Source organism: Strix uralensis, chromosome 19 (genome assembly GCF_047716275.1).
Source record: "Strix uralensis isolate ZFMK-TIS-50842 chromosome 19, bStrUra1, whole genome shotgun sequence".
Classification (NCBI taxonomy): domain Eukaryota; kingdom Metazoa; phylum Chordata; class Aves; order Strigiformes; family Strigidae; genus Strix; species Strix uralensis.
The window spans coordinates 16,353,302-16,368,775 of NC_133990.1; the positions used below are offsets into that span (position 1 = coordinate 16,353,302).

At 48.7% G+C, this 15,474-nt stretch overlaps 1 protein-coding gene across 7 annotated transcripts in view; it reads right to left on the reverse strand.

Moving 5' to 3' along the window:
* RNF213 (ring finger protein 213) overlaps positions 1-15,474 on the reverse strand; it is a 54,579-nt gene that overhangs the window by 23,895 nt on the left and 15,210 nt on the right. For all 7 annotated transcript variants that reach the window (XM_074889558.1, XM_074889559.1, XM_074889557.1 and 4 more), the window contains 15 exons: positions 15,302-15,400; positions 14,378-14,500; positions 13,787-13,967; positions 13,020-13,193; positions 12,593-12,751; positions 11,710-12,302; positions 11,244-11,409; positions 10,426-10,643; positions 9,746-9,886; positions 9,389-9,550; positions 7,805-8,945; positions 5,923-6,116; positions 5,392-5,544; positions 1,125-4,718; positions 103-239 (listed from right to left, as the gene is read on the reverse strand). In XM_074889558.1, coding sequence (XP_074745659.1) covers positions 103-239; positions 1,125-4,718; positions 5,392-5,544; positions 5,923-6,116; positions 7,805-8,945; positions 9,389-9,550; positions 9,746-9,886; positions 10,426-10,643; positions 11,244-11,409; positions 11,710-12,302; positions 12,593-12,751; positions 13,020-13,193; positions 13,787-13,967; positions 14,378-14,500; positions 15,302-15,400 — 7,235 coding nt within the window. The remainder of the gene's footprint in view (positions 1-102; positions 240-1,124; positions 4,719-5,391; positions 5,545-5,922; positions 6,117-7,804; positions 8,946-9,388; positions 9,551-9,745; positions 9,887-10,425; positions 10,644-11,243; positions 11,410-11,709; positions 12,303-12,592; positions 12,752-13,019; positions 13,194-13,786; positions 13,968-14,377; positions 14,501-15,301; positions 15,401-15,474) is intronic.

Genomic DNA, 15,474 nt, shown 5'->3' on the forward strand with positions numbered 1-15,474 from the left:
CTGCCTCCCTTTTCCATACAGGCTACTCCGAGTGTTCAGCCCACGCCTCCTTCATGCAGGTGACAGCCCATTCAGAGCAGGATAACACAAAACCAGACCTACCGGATGCCCTTCAGGAACGAGTACTCCGTGTCAAACTGCTGCAGGAATAGGATTTGAGGCCTTTGCGCTTTACCCTGCACTTCCCTCTCCAGACAAGCAGCGTCAGCGCTGGTGAGAAGCCTCGAGAAGGTGGTGACCTGGGAGTGCAAGATGTAGGTTTGTTCTTTGCTCAGGAATGCAGTAGAGACTGACTCATCTGTGCTCCCAGATGCTGCTAACTTGCTGCAGAGCTGGACTGCACTCCAAAACAACATGCATTTGCCCTGCCAGCAGGCAAAGGGTCAACATGGGCTGTCACAGCAGCCCAGGGCCACTGCTGGGTAGCTGGACACAGTGACTCGTGGTGCTGCCAGAGCTGGGGCAGCTGAGAAGGGGCAGCCAAGGCTTTGAAAAACTCCGTGTGAGCCCTTCCCATGCTTCCCTGCCAGGCTGCCTTCCCCACCACGCTGCCAGGGAGCGGCGAGTCCAAGCCCAGGAGAAAGCACACTGTCTCCATGTGAAGCAGGAGAGGAAGAACTTCTACAGCCAATCTCAGTTGAAGTTCTTTAGCTTTGCTACTAGGCAAAAGTAAGCCAGAGGTATTCCCATTACAGGCCTGCCAGATCTCTCCATGTTTGTGGCTTAGGTGGGTTAAAATCTTTCGTATCTTTAAGACCAGAGGCAGACACAAAGAAATGAGGGTTCAAAGGCTCATGAGGACTTTTTCTGCAGCCAGTTTTGCTGGCTGCGTATGCAGAGACAGAACTACTCTCAAAGTGAAGAGATGCCTCAGCTGCCCAAGCTCACTTAAAGCCCCTGCTTGCCAGGGAGCATCAACTACTGCTCCACGCACAGCAGAGGTATTCGATTCCTCAGGACGCAACAACAGGCTCGCCAAAACGCCACCTCTGCGCAGCCGGGCACTAAGCAGCGAGGCCATTAGCGAGTTGACTCGGGTGTAGCCATCACACAGCCCTGGCAGGGTAAACTGAAACCTCAGCACAGGCGGGGAGGGTCTGGAGGGGACTCTGCAGGACACTCACCTCTGTAAAGACTGTTTGGTACCCAGCCCCAGCGTGGACATGAGCTCGGAGGAAGTCTGCGAAAGACGTGTGCTGCTGCTGCTTGAAGTAGATATTGGCCAGAGAATCTGCCATGAACAAACCCACGGAGTTGCAGAGGCGGATCACGGCGTCCGGGGTGGCACAGTTCAGCAGGGCCAGCTGCGCTTCCCTCTTCACGCAGCGCAGGAGCTCGCTCGGATGACACGCCGGTCTCAGCCTCTCCGTGGTCTGCAGGACCACCGAGGCGCAGGTGGTGGGGTGGTAGCCCACAAACACGTCTGAAGGGCTGTATCTCTGCTGGCTTATGAAGTGCTCTTCTGTATTGGCCGCAGCGAACTCGTGCGCCCACTTCTTCAGCTCCCTCACGGTTTCTCTTTGCCCCTTGTCCAGGACAGTGCTGATATCCAGGTAGTGCTTTTCCAGCCTGTTGATCAGCGGGATGGGGAAGTGCTTATACACCACATCCTTCTCCTCGATGACGATCAAACGGAACTTGGGGTGCACTCGGCACTTCACCCGGTGGGTGCCCAGTCCCAAATCAACGTACTTCTGGCCAGCGAGGTACACGTAGTATTGATTGAGGGCATCGTAGAGGCTTTCATAAAGGTTTTGCAAGTTGAGGAGCACAACCATCTGGCCAGTCTCCATGCAGACCTTCACACGGTTGATGTTCCTGCATATCTGGGTATACTCTTGGTCCTTGGGGAAACTGGAGCCAAAGATAATTTCTGGCTGTTGTCGGGCAGTAAAAAAAGCTTGCTGGAGGATCTGCAGTGCTGCATAATTCTCAGTCAAAACAAGCAGGTACCTGCAATCACCATCCTGACCACTGCTGTAAATGTTCTGTCGCACCAGATCAATTCTACTGATATCACGAGCATGTATTTCTCCTTTTTCTGGTAACTGCGAGGTGAATATTTCCAAGGCATTGACATCATCTTTGCCCCCAAAGTTACGAAGAACAACTTCAGCTATGTCTTGAGGTGTTGGCTCACTTTTGGAGCTCTTAGCTAAGGCAAAAAACATCTTTATGAGGCTATAGTAGTCACGCAGACCAAAGAACTCCCTGTCTTGGGCCTTGCAAATATTTTCATATGCATCTGCAAAGTGACAAAAATACTGCTCGACCTTCTGCAGAGCTCCTCGTGCTGAGCAACAAATCCCCTTTGCGCTTTCTATAAGCTCTTCTTTGCTGGGGTCACCACGTGAGACAAAGATGCCTCGATTCATTTTAGCAGGGTCCAAAGCCCAGTTGGAAATCCCAATGAAGCCAACCTTTTTGTGAGGAAGAGGGACATCATCTATGCAGCCATCTTCCAAAAGTGGATGCAAAGTCTTCAAGGGCATTTTGGGAGAGTCTTCTGCCAGCCCAATCTCATCCAAAACCACCACTGAGACATACTCCTCCAAGTTCTTCCCTTCCTGGAATCGAGCACAGTGCTTGAAAGTGCCTATGATTCCCTCTGGAGTGGAGAGAGGGCTGCACTGAAAAGACACCAGATGGATCTGCTTCAGGTCCTTGAACAAATCCGAATGAGCTGCTTGGCCCTGCATAGCATCGGCCACAATGGTTTTCGCAAGGGATTTGGAGCTCCCGGGCTTCCCAACAAGAAAGAGAGGGATTTTCAACTCAATGCAGATGACCATCATAAAGACATTTTCCTTCAAGGCCAAGTTTCTTGCTATGGTATCTCGGAGGTGCACGCCACTCAGGAATAAGTCCTGCATCAGGGTGATTTCTTCCAAAATCTTTTTCTGGGTATTGTAAGGTTTTGGAAGGACCTGGCTGATAGCACTCCTATATGCCTCCTTTTTTTCCAAGGACGCATGATAGCAGACCCCGACTGCCAGCACTAAGGACCAGATAACGTTGTTTCTCTCAGCGGTGCTCTTTGGAGCTCTCTTCTCAGCAAGGTACTTCTCCAGTTCTCTCAGTAGTAGTTCACTGTGTTTGTGAAACCACTTGAAAACTTCCATGCAGCGTTCCACATCCCGCAGGCTGACAAAGCCGCATTCGTCGTCCCTCTGCCTCATGTATTGCTGGGAAGCAAAAAGCACTTCTGTGATCACCTCTGCTTCGAACTGCCCCACTGGGACGTGCTCAGAAACGCGCTGTACAATCTGCTGTATGTACAGTTTTTCAGTGAAGTTGTTCAGCTGCCCAAAGTCCCACACTAATGGGATCATGCTGGGTGGGAGGGCATGGACCCGGTACACGAGCTGTCTCAGCGGAATAGATCCAAGCTTATCCTTTGTCTCATCTGCTTTGACACGGTAGCCCAATCCAGCTAATTCCAGGCGCTGGATCATCTTCGGCGTGTGTTTACGATAAGGGTTGCAGGCTGCTATGATCTGCAAGCCAGAGCAAGAGACCAACGGCTTCCCCTGTACCGTGCGATCACACAGAACTTCCTTGATGCTGCTTACGGCCTCCGTCGTGTTGGCTTCATCGAAGAAGAGGACTGTGTCCAACCCGTGCTGCTCCTTATTGGTTTTAGCAAGGGCTTCTGCTTCTTTGATCCTGGCATAAATCATCTCTGCAGTAGTACCTCCGTGCACTTTTACAAGCTTCATGTTCTCCACCTCTACAAAGCTTCTGCGTAACTTGCACAGAAACTTTATAAGTCTGGTTTTCCCACAGCCTGTTTCTCCCATGATGACAACTGGGATGTTGCATCTGAATCGCATCTCAATGGCCAAGAGTTTCAGCACGTTGTCTGTCGTGAGCTCGTACGTCTCGTCAGGGTCTATTACCCAGGGGATTCCCAAAACCATGCAAAGCTTCTCCAGCTTCTCATGACGAGGCAACTGGTCAAATGGAACATTGAAGGGAACTCTTTGGAGTAACAAGCCATTGTACAACTGTGAAGTCATGACATTTCTCTTGATAACATTGCCATTCAAAGGATTAACGGCATCAACGCCGTCACGGCCATTAGGCTGAAAGTGGAAACCGATGAATGTCATGGACACACGATCTTCATTGAAAAATAAATACGGATGAGGCTCAGACTCCCATCTTTTCCGAATGCGGAAAGGAAGAAGATCTTCTTCTGCCACGTTCTCCAGGCTGGAGGACCGCCTTCCTGAACTTTGATCAGAAATGTTTAGGGAAGGTGTTGCAAAATCCCTTGCCATTAAAATCATGAAGGTAACAACAAAGTTTTTAAAACCTTGCAAAGTGTCATGGACAAAGTCAGGGTTGCAAAAGACAGAAGCTTCACAGTCTCTCAGCTGAACATTGAGAAACCACGTGAAGTTTCGGAGTTCTGCCCAGGAGGGATCTGTCATCCCACAGTGCAGGAGGAACTGCTGCAGGCATTCTGCTGGGCTGCCTTCCACAGAGTGCGCTTCGTAACAGAACGTGTCCAGATTGCACCCCTGGTCAAATCTTTTCAGATACTGGAAAGGTCTCTGGAAAGCCTCACTGCAAAATTCCTCCTTGTCCATCCCTGGGTCTGAAGCATCCCCAGACTGGTTCCAAAGTGTCTCCATTTCTAGTACTTCCTTGGGAGACTTGCATGTTACTTTAGGGAACACATCAAAGAAATTATACTTCTGGCTCACTGACAGCTGGAGTGGAGGAGAAGGAAGTACATCATCACAAAGCTGTAATCATCGTCACTTTGTTGAATCTGTTCCTAACAGTATTCTTCCCTAAAATCACAGACCCAACTATAACAGCAGCTAGCCTATACAACCATGACACTTCTCCCCCTCTGCATCACTTCTTTCACTTAAAGTGCATCACAATTAATTCTATTTCCTCCCCCAGTCTCCTTCCTCTAACATCACCATTCGTTACCGCCAGCGCCTCCTCAGTGCGGCCCCAAAGAAAACTGAACCCAAGAAACTGCTGTTATTTATCCCTGTCCTTTCTACGCTCTGTTCTTATAAATGCATATAAATATTCTAGTACTTTCAAACATGTAAAGTAACATGAGGAAGATTAGATTTTGCATTTTTATGTAAATGTTACAGCGGGGCCAGAGAGGCTTGGACTAACAGGCCTTCAGAAATTACCAACCCAAGAAAACACCGACAGGTATAATTTACTGTCTGGTTTTAATATTACTTTGTACACCACCACTGTGGAGTGGAGATGCACAGGACACCCTGCCACGGGCAGGGGATTCCTACGCTATGTTTACAGTTGGAGTCTCTACAACTCATGTGCAGCTATATACAAACATATGGGCAAAATGACAGAGAAATTCAAAGAAATCAAGTACTGCTGTGTACATACATGTCTTGCTGCTTTCTTTGGCACGGGTGATACCTCGAGGATTTCAATGATATACAAATGGCACTTCTGTCGTAGCCACATATTGCCATTATTATCTGTCAGATACTGCAAAACCAACAGCTTGAACAGAAACTCTGGAATTCCACTTTGTACCTATCACAAGAAAAGACAAAGGCATTTCCTCTGCATTTATTCATCGTAACTGCACAGAGTCGTAGAACAGTTGAGGATCTCTGGAGATCATCTTGTCCACCCCCCCTGCTCAAAGCAGGCTCAGTTGCCCAAGGGCATGTCCAGTCAGATTTTTAACATCTCCAAGGTTGGAGACTCTGCAACTTCTCTGGGCAACCTGTTCTAAAGGTCAGCCACCTTGGTGGTAAAGAGTTCTTTATGTTACTTACTTACACAATAATTAGAAAACATGTCCTAGTGAAATGGCTTACTAAGAAACAAAAACTTTAAAGAAGCAGCTTCTGCAAGGATCCACTCAGAACTTCTAGGACAAGGCAGCTGTGGGAGGGATGTACTTACTGACGAGGTGATATCAAAGTGGAATATCATGGGCTTTGTCTGGTGTTTTCTCTTCAGAAAAGGCAGAAGAGATTTTAGCACTTTATCTTCATCCACTTCTGGTTCAATTAGTCTGATGGTTTTCAGAAGTTCTGTACAGTCAGGCTGCTCTTCTTGCAGTCTCTCATGTAGCCTCTTCACGTACAGAGATTTCCCTGTTACCATAAAAAACACCAGAAGAATTAAAGCCATCAATATCAAACACATCATATTAAAGTCACCATAGAAAGAAGGAAGTCAAATGCTCAAGTACACTACCCTCTGAAATCTCTGAACCTTCCCAAAAAGCACTCCAGAAGAGGAAAGCCTAAACCTGGTTAGAGCAGCTGCAGCCTAGAATCAAAGCTGTTGCTGCTGGTGGCTACTGAAGGCTGTCATTGCCCACATGGCTCGTTTAGCTTAGACTACCTGAAAAAGGCTTTACTTTTTATTAGGACTTGAATCTATTCTATTATGTGGTTGTTTCTAAATTCAAAACCTAGGGAGGAAAAAAAAATGGTTCTTGTCAAAGATAAGAGCACCCTCAAGTTTCCTGTCTCATCCTGTAGAAGCTGATTTTGCCAGCGTTCGGGCAAAGCCAGTGACTCAGGTTTGCTGCCTGTGGCTGCCTGGAGCCGGCAGCTGCTGCTGCCCAGACTAACAGGGGGAACGGAGACTGTGCCACGTCCACTGGCTACAGCCCATCACACCTTCCTGCTGTACGAGTGCAGGAGCTGGCGGTGGTAGCTTCATCCCATGAAGACTTCCCAGTTACAGGTGTCTGGGTGAAGCTCTCCTCCAACCTTCTGGAAGCTCCAAACTCACCCCCAGCAGGATGAAAGGTTTGTAATGCAACAAAAAAAGCTGGGTTTATGCAGCTTTCCAGACTGAAGCTAAGGCAGCAGCCATTCACAGGTAACAGCCAAGAGCTGCCTGAATTTCTGAAGTTTGACAAAGGATGCAATTTGTTATCAAAACCGCTTTGGATTTTCTCACTGATCCCTGGAAGATAATGTAGCACACTTCCCCTTTTGAGCCCAACCTTCTTCACTGGGGCGGTAACTCTGTCACAGCCCAAGAGTGGCTGCTGTAAGGAAAAAGCACGGTCTGGTGTTGCTCCTGGATTTGTGCACAAGGTCTACACAAGAAACACACACAGCCGGACAGCCAGAGCACTCACTGGGCTACCAACCTTTGCAAGGACAATGGCCAAGGAACGGGGTAAGAACACAACTGACACACAGCGACTCCTTCCCAGTATTTTTTCAGTGATTTGCAGCTCAAGAACTCCAGTGTCAGAGAGAGCATCTTGTGTTTAACAGCATTTGATGGATGTTTCTCTCATGACTGTATCTAATCACTTTTTAAGCCTGTGTAAAGCTTTGGGCTCCACAATTTAACTGAGTGCTGTTCAAGAACCACCTTCTACTGTTGCTTTTCAGCCTGCCGAGCAGTTTTACTTAATGTTCTTTAGCTTTTTGCATTCAGAGACAGCCAATGATTATTTCCTACGCAAGAACAACAGGCAGGTTTTACAACCTTTGTCCCATCTCATACATTTTCCTGTGGGTATATTTTAACCTCAGGAGGTCAGATTCATCCAGCATTAGCTATCTAGTTTATGTTAACAACAGAAGTCAGTAGAAAGTGACAGCTGTCAGGTTAGCAAGACGAACCATCTCTGGACATGCCAATCTCAGGACAAGATGAGCTGTCCTTACAGCCTTCACCTCACTCCACTGACTATAGCCTGAATCATCCTTTTTGACTAGATGCTTATGACTTGGGCAGAAAACCTGGCAAGGTGAACCCCCACTCTGCTTTTCAATACCCAGCAGACCCCACTTCGCATACGACATCTTACCCACACCGGCTCTTTTGGAGGACACAATCCCAACACACATATTGTCCTTGAACACGGAAGCAGCCGAGCTCGAAGGCTGAGCGACTCTGTAGTGGTACTGAAGGTATCGCTGGATTTCAGCCAGCGGCCTCTGGGGTATCATGTGCACTTTGTACTGGCTGAGGACAGAAGGGATGTAGCTGTGCTCCCTCTCGCAGTTGCACAGGATGACGAGGCGATAGGTGCTGTTGTAGTGCTGCAGGTGCTGGAACAGCTCCTCTGCTCTGCAGCTGACATCATAACTCAGCTCATCTGCGTACAGCATGGTGTAGATTTTCTCTCCTCCGCTGCAGGGAATGAGGCACCTCCTGAGGAAGAGCCCCACTTGCTCAGCAGTGGTCTGAGGAGTGCACAGGAGAACTTCATCAAAAGTGGGAAGGGGCTGGTTGGGGCTGTTCATGTAGAGAGCCAGAGCAGACGTCAGCACCTCGGAGCGAGGGCACGTGATGAGGTTGGGCTGACCAACGGACAGAAGATCCCGCGGGAAGTCTCGCGTGACCTGCGCGCTCTCCCAGCTGGCCAGGTTCTTCAGCCACCCACCAAGCGTATCGATATCCAGGCAGTTGGGGAGAAAGGAGCCCATGTTGCACATGTAGCACTCCCAGATGCACTCCAGCCGTGCAGTCAGGTCCTTCTCTCCATCCAGCATCACTTGGAAGTCAGAAACAGCCTTCCTTGAGGTGGGAGGCACCTCGCTCCTGGAGGCTCGGAGGACATCCTCCTTGCTGCAGTTGGGTTTTAGGAACGAAAGCATCATCAGGGCATCCTGGCTGGGCGTCCCCTGCCCCAGTTCTGTGCACAGATAGACCAGCTGCTCCGCAGTGTAGTAGTTCAGGTAGAAATGCTGGAATCGTTTTTCATACATGAAGCTTTTCCAACTCTCCAGGAAACTCTCCATGGTCTTGCAGAGGCCTGGGAGTACAGCTGCCCTGTCTCCTTGCCCTTCGAGCACTGGGAGCAGCCCCAAAGAGAAGTCTATAAGAACACACGATTCTCTTTTGGGTGAACAATACACGTGGGCAAGCCAGGAGCGGAAGAGCATGTTCCCAGCTGAATAAAGGTCTATAAAGGCCTGTGCAAGTCTTTGGACGTTGGAAAAGATCTGTGTGAGGATAGAGAAAAAAAAAACTAAGCTGATTTACCAAGACAAGTCCCAGTCATGAAACCACAGGGAAGAGTTTCAATGAAATTAAAGGCTTTGGTCCCAGGCCAGGTGTGTCAGGCCTCGTACAGGAGCAAAGACTCTCTGCGGCTTTTTAAACAGCAGTATCCCAGGAAGGAATCCCCAGCTTGCTACAAAAGCACAGCCACCCTCCCAGCCAAGAGCATCCCCAGTGCAGCCAGAGGGTGATGGTCCCAGTCCACTGTCCAGTCTCCAGCTTAGTTCCACCTCAACAGGGAACCAAGGAGGTGGGAACATCTATCTGCCTGCTACCACTCACCCCCCGCAACACAGCTGTAAACCACAGTCCCAAAAGCTGATATTCAAGGCAAAAATCCAACCCCAGCCTCAACATCAGTAACCCACTGGGTTTGAAATCTGACCTCAGAGAACTTCTCCACCTCCAAGCCTTGCTCCCCCTTTGCTGACATGAGCATCAGTTTGTTCTGCAGCTCGCGGAGCTCTGCCAGAGAGTATTTCCATGCTGCCTCGTTATCCCCAGCGCTCCCCGGGAGGGTGAAGCGCAGGACGTTGTCCAAAGAAACCTGCCAGAGAACAAGTCGTTAGCGCTGACGTGCACGGAGGCTGCACTCCTGAGGCAGGGCTATGCCCAGCAAGGGGCAGCAGCCCCCAAAAAGGAGCTGTGCAGAGCAGGAGAAAAGCTGTAGCACACTGCTGACCGGCAGCGAGGTGCCGGCAGCGCAGTCTGCGGGAGGGGAGGGAGAGCCAAGCAGCCGCACCTTCTGGCCATCAGCTGGGGCTCGGAGAACGTATATTCCTCTGCTGTTGATGGCAGCTGCCAGCGAGAGTGATGACAGCTCCACAGAGCCATGGCTCTCCTTCACCGTTTTCAACCACTCCAAGTGCTGAGCTGAAGCACGCTGTGGGAGGAGAAGACACAGCACTGCCCTAATCGCTCTGACCTGGCACTGCTCTCCAGGATTACACCTGCGGTCAGGACAAACAGCTGGGGCTGGCGTAAGAGTTTCCGGATGGGAAGAAAGAAAGGAATGAACCACTGGCCACAACCTGACCTTTCTGCACCACGGGAGGCTGAACAAACAGAGCCCACAGTGCTCCAATGCCTCTCGCTATAGAAACACACCCCTGCTGCAAAGAGTAAGACAGAGTTCCCAGCCATCTGCCCTCCCTCTTCTGCATCATTCAAGCTCTTGCAAGAGCGAAGCTACACCATGTCACACTTGAAAGCCTCAGCAGCGCTCTGGAGAAATCTGTGCTGCACCAGTTACAGCTGCTGGTTTTGTGCCACAGAAACATAAGATATTTTTCTTCCAATAATAAGAGCTGCTGTGATGTCCCCACACAAGTGCAACTTGCCCTGTGCAGTCAATCTTCCAGCCCCTCTTGGAAGGCAGAAACACAAGAGGATGTAGAGAAGACCTGCTCCAGCAGAACTCACCAGTTTCTTGGGAAGATTCTCATCACTGTCCAGGGCTCGCCACAGCTTCTTCAAGCAGCACATGAAGTCCTCAAACCCCGACTCTTGCCTAAGCTCATAGAGCAGGGAAGAGTAGCCATGCACAGTGTCATGGAAACACGCCACACGGTCCACATCCATGTCATTCTCCCCAGCAGAGATGGACGCCAAGTCTACAAATACCTTCAGCTCATTTATATCTTAAATGAGATAAAACACATCAATGAACCACCAATGAGGCAGCTTTATACAATTCCCCATCACCACCTTTTAAGGAAATGCAGAAAGAATCCCTTGGAAGGGTTTCTCCTGTGCAGCTTCCCTCCACCCACCCTGCCAGCAGCTCTACCAGGCGGTTCACCCACTCTGATGACATCCTTGGCCCCGGCTTTTCTCCGTGTTGCCATGAAAAGTGGATTCGCAGCCAGGATGGAAGCGACACAAAGGCCACGTCTCCATGCGTACAACTGAGCTGGCAGACACACAACTAACAGACTGCTCCGTCCTGTTAAGGGATGGCCTCTGTTCTCTTCAGTGACCGGCCTGAGCCGAACTGCGGCCGCTACTCCACACCTCCAGTCCCAGCCCAGTGCTGGGGCAGGGCAGCTACTGCGCGCTGCACGAGGCTGCAGCGGCCTGGGCGTGTTTAACAGGACTGCTTCACACCAAAACCCTTGTAACTGCCAACACCAGAAGCTGCGAAGGCATAAAGCGTCAGGGATACAGCCTCGCTCCTGCCCCACACAGACCACCGCCCCTTCCAGTCCTATCGGCCTAACTCCTGCGTGAGCAGCACACACCTTTCAGTGCTTCTCGGACCCAGCAGACAAACTCCTTCTGCTGGGCCAGCTCCCTCAGACACCCACGACGGGTCACAGTGATCCCCTGCAGCAGTCTCTTGGCGTGCATAAGCTCGGGGCTGATGAAATCCAGCTTGTGTGTCTTGTAGGATTCCAGCTTTTCAGTCTACAAAGCAAGCGGGGCAAACATTCAGTCTGGAAATGGGAAATAGAACCCGTTCTCTGGCAGGGAAAGGAAACACCCCAAAGCCACACCTCAAACAGAGGAATAGCATCTTCCTTCTCTCTTTTAAGAAAGATTACACAAAAGCGGTTTGTTTGAACACTTAATTTTTATCTCAAATAAGCCTTTTGAGACAGAAAATGGCTCTTGACAGACCAGGCTACACTTGCAGGAAGGCTCAGATTTACTCAAGCTTTCTGGCCAACACCCTGACGGTACAGAGCTGAAGTAGTGGATACTTACTATGTCCAACAAGTTTTCCAGGATACTGAAGTCACCAGAGAGGTTTAAACTCTCTTTGACATTGGCAATAATCTTTGCAGCATCAAAAGTTAAATGCATTTCATGGTATTGCTGGATCTGCTGAAATCGCTGATCAATCCAGCCTCTGTCTTCTCCGGGTCTCAGCTCACATATGGTATGTAGCTCAGTTTTGATATCTTCAGGATGATTTGTGAATTCCTGAAAAACTCTATCAACTGCAGAAAGCGTGAGACTTCCAGATCTGAGATCATTGTACAGCATTTCATAGCTCACAAAACAAGGGGAGATTAGACTGCTGAAAACATCATCAAGGTCCAATGCAGGAACAATGTTGTCGTCCTCCTCCTCTTCTGACCTTCCATACTCCTCTCCTGCCTTCTGCGCCGCTTCCTCCCAGAACTGCTGGAAGATCAGGCTGTCCTTGAAAGAGTGCATTTTCTGGGCAAACTTTTTCACTTCTGGGCTCAAGCTGTAGTAGGTCTGCAGGGGTCTGTTTCCCACGTTCACAACTGTATTTAGTCTTTTTGAGCGAAGATCTTCCAAGTGTTGAAATTCCACTTCACCTACATACACTTTAAGACAGAGAGACAGGTCAGAGACAGATCAGATGTTTGGCCTGTGTCCAGCTTCCTTCATCTACCTCGCCAAGCTGCAAAATGCTCCTGCACACACGGACCCCTACAAATATCATCTGATGCCCAAGCACTCACTTGATCCCTCAAATGCTCTTGATTTACTTCCCCCACCCCTCCTCATCCTTGCTGTGGTTTATAATAAAACCTGTTTACAAAGCCTAGTTGTTTTCGAAGAAAATTATGTTTTCTGGAGTTGCCACTTTCAAATTGCTCCCCCTGAACATTACCTTTCACAGATGCCTGCACCTTCCTACACATGCTCAGGAAGGTTCCTATTGCTTTTTTCTCTTTTCTGAGAAGTGTCACTTCTTCTCGCCTCCTCTGCAGCAATTCTTTCAGTTGTCTCTGGAGTAGTTCTTTGTGTTCATTTAACAACTGCTGGTGCTCTGAAAAAAAAACTCATCTGTAGTCACAAGGCAGATACTTCCCACTCCCTGCACCCGTAACTCAGGTTTGGACATGCAGAGTCACAGACAACACAAACGGGGGCTGGGAGCTCCGGATACAGGACAGAGACAAGGGCAGCGCTGTTAACTGCTGCAGCACCTCATCAGCATCACTAATCAGCATTGTTAAGCTACTTCAGTGATTAGTAGAGTCGGCCATGATTACTACAAGGATGCTAACACCACCACCCCTGCATGGTGCTCTTACTTATCTCCCAGATACAGATGAACTGTTTCTCATGCTGGAAAATCTCTTCCAGATGTTTCACAAGGATACACCCTTTCTGGATGTCATCGGTGACACTCATAAACACAGAGTCTGCTGTGGCCATGACGTTCTTTGCTTCATCTGTAAGTTTCTCTAGGAGCTCTGTGTTTGTTCCTGTTCCAGAAACAAAGCAAGTAAAACCTACATCAGCCCTGCTTCACGAAAACTAGGCAGCATCAATAACTATTCAATGTCATGATACAGAGCCCTTCCATCTCCCACTCGAATCCCTACCCAAAAGCCTGTGAACTCATCACGCCACCCTCCACCTCTCATGTTTTTCTGAACAGAAAAGCCAGGATCTCAGGAGAGCAATTCAGAAGCCTTCCCATGGAGAGCTCATACCCAAACCCATGGAGGAATCACAAGCCATTCTGATCCATTCACATGAGCAACACTTTGCATTTTTGTGTAGCAATAACTTATTAGAACGTCTCAGAGAAAGAAGTTATGTGCTACAAATCCACTCCCTCTCCAGGTTCAGCAGTCCAGGACAAATCCTGAAGCAGTTGCAGTGGATTAGCACAAGAGGAACACTAGCCCCCTCTTCCATAGCCTTTCCTCTCCAAAACCAGGCTGAATACCTTGAGCTTTGAGATGGGGAATAAAACACGAGCAGGACAATTTTCATATATTTGTTTGCTGCTCTGCAAAGTGGGAGTGACGAGGAGAGAACAGCTTTTCATGGACTCCTATGACAGACATACCATTAAAGCTGAAGGCATGTTTGATGTCAGGCCACGTAAGCACATGGTGCAAAATCTCATCAAAATCATCCTCAGACTGCCCACTCTTGACTGGCCATGACTTCACAATAATAGTCGATACAAGCCGGCTGAATCGGCCCATGCTGTAGGAGGAGATCTTCTCCAGGAGATTGCTCTGAGTCTGCCCGAGGCAAAGGAAGCAGAGGGGAGGGATGGATCAGTGCTCAGGATTACACTGCATCTGTCTTTGCCTCGGGACCAGGCACTGGTGTCAGAAGTCACCCCTCCAGGGCTGAGGCACATTCCAAACGAGCCGTGTGACATCGCCGACACCAGAAGCCATGATGGCAAAAGCATTACAAGTATTTTTCATGGACCCTTTATAAGCGAATCCCCATTTCCTGATTTCTTGTCAATTTTTTTTGTTGCTGCTTTAACAAACTTAAACAATCCACAGCAACTCAAGCAGTAAGAGACTGAATGTGCAACTCTCCTTCCACCACAATGCACATCCCTATACTATGTAACCAGATTTCTATGCAACAGGAAATCTGACTTTTCCTTTTCCTACCTTGAGGGAAAATACAATACCTGGCAAGCTGCAGTTACAGCCTCTGTAGCACAGTTATGGAAACACCACTCGATGGAAGAGTCAAGCTGTGTAAATTGGGAGTGCTGACAGCAGTAGACTAAGATTTGGTTAACTGGAGGCTCCTGTAGGGCAGAAGGGAGATTTCTTATCAGCTTAAAGTTTCCAGAGTGTTTCTTCTGAAAGCTTGAAATAGTGCTGTTAAGACAGTAAATTTTTTGACTTAGTTCCTTTTAAGTTTCCTAGTGGAGCCAAGCAACAGACCATTTATCAGGGCCTGGAAGAGAGATGAAACACAAATAAATGCTTGGAAAATCTTTTAGATTGTTTCCATCTAAAATGTGTTATTACTTAATATGCATCTCTCCAAGCCAAGCTTCCACCAGGAAATATTTGTTTCCCAATTACACCATGAAAATCAGTGGCTTAGACAATTTTGTAACTGATGTAGAAAGGAGACAAGGAGGTATACAAGCTCAATTTAGAGGGGACCTACACAATTGGGGTGTGTTTGAGAGCCTGGACAACATAGTTTCTGCACAATGAATGAAAAGAGACAAGCGCCAACTTTGCTTCTGTAAGTCCTCGGGCACTTACTTTACACCCACTGTTTCTTAAAACTACAGGAGTGGTAATTGCTTGAAAAGTGCAATTTTCTTTAAAGCACAAGGGGAGGTGTCACTGCGTGACACAGAGCGGGGCCAGCAGGCTGCTGCAGCCTGACGCCCACACCACACTGTGGTACATTTTCACATCCAATTTCTGAGCCTTCAGAACATGGTTTAGAACAGCCAGTGGCAATTTTTATGACCAAAGCCACAGTGTTTCCAAGTGCCCATTCAGGCGCTAGAGGCTGTTCTCTGAGCACAGCAGAAGACTGTCTACCCGCTCTGAACTTGGCAGTGACTGCCTGTAGTCCACGCTACCTCCTGAATTCTTCTCTGCAGATCTGCAAGTAAAGTCTTCTTCCACCTCTCGGTGAACTGTCCATCTGGAAAGCTGATCTTCACAAATTCATTCCAGGCCTGCAGGCGAGAAGCAAACAAACCCAAAACACTCAGTGCTGAGATTTAACATTCAAATGTGGAAATTAAAAGAA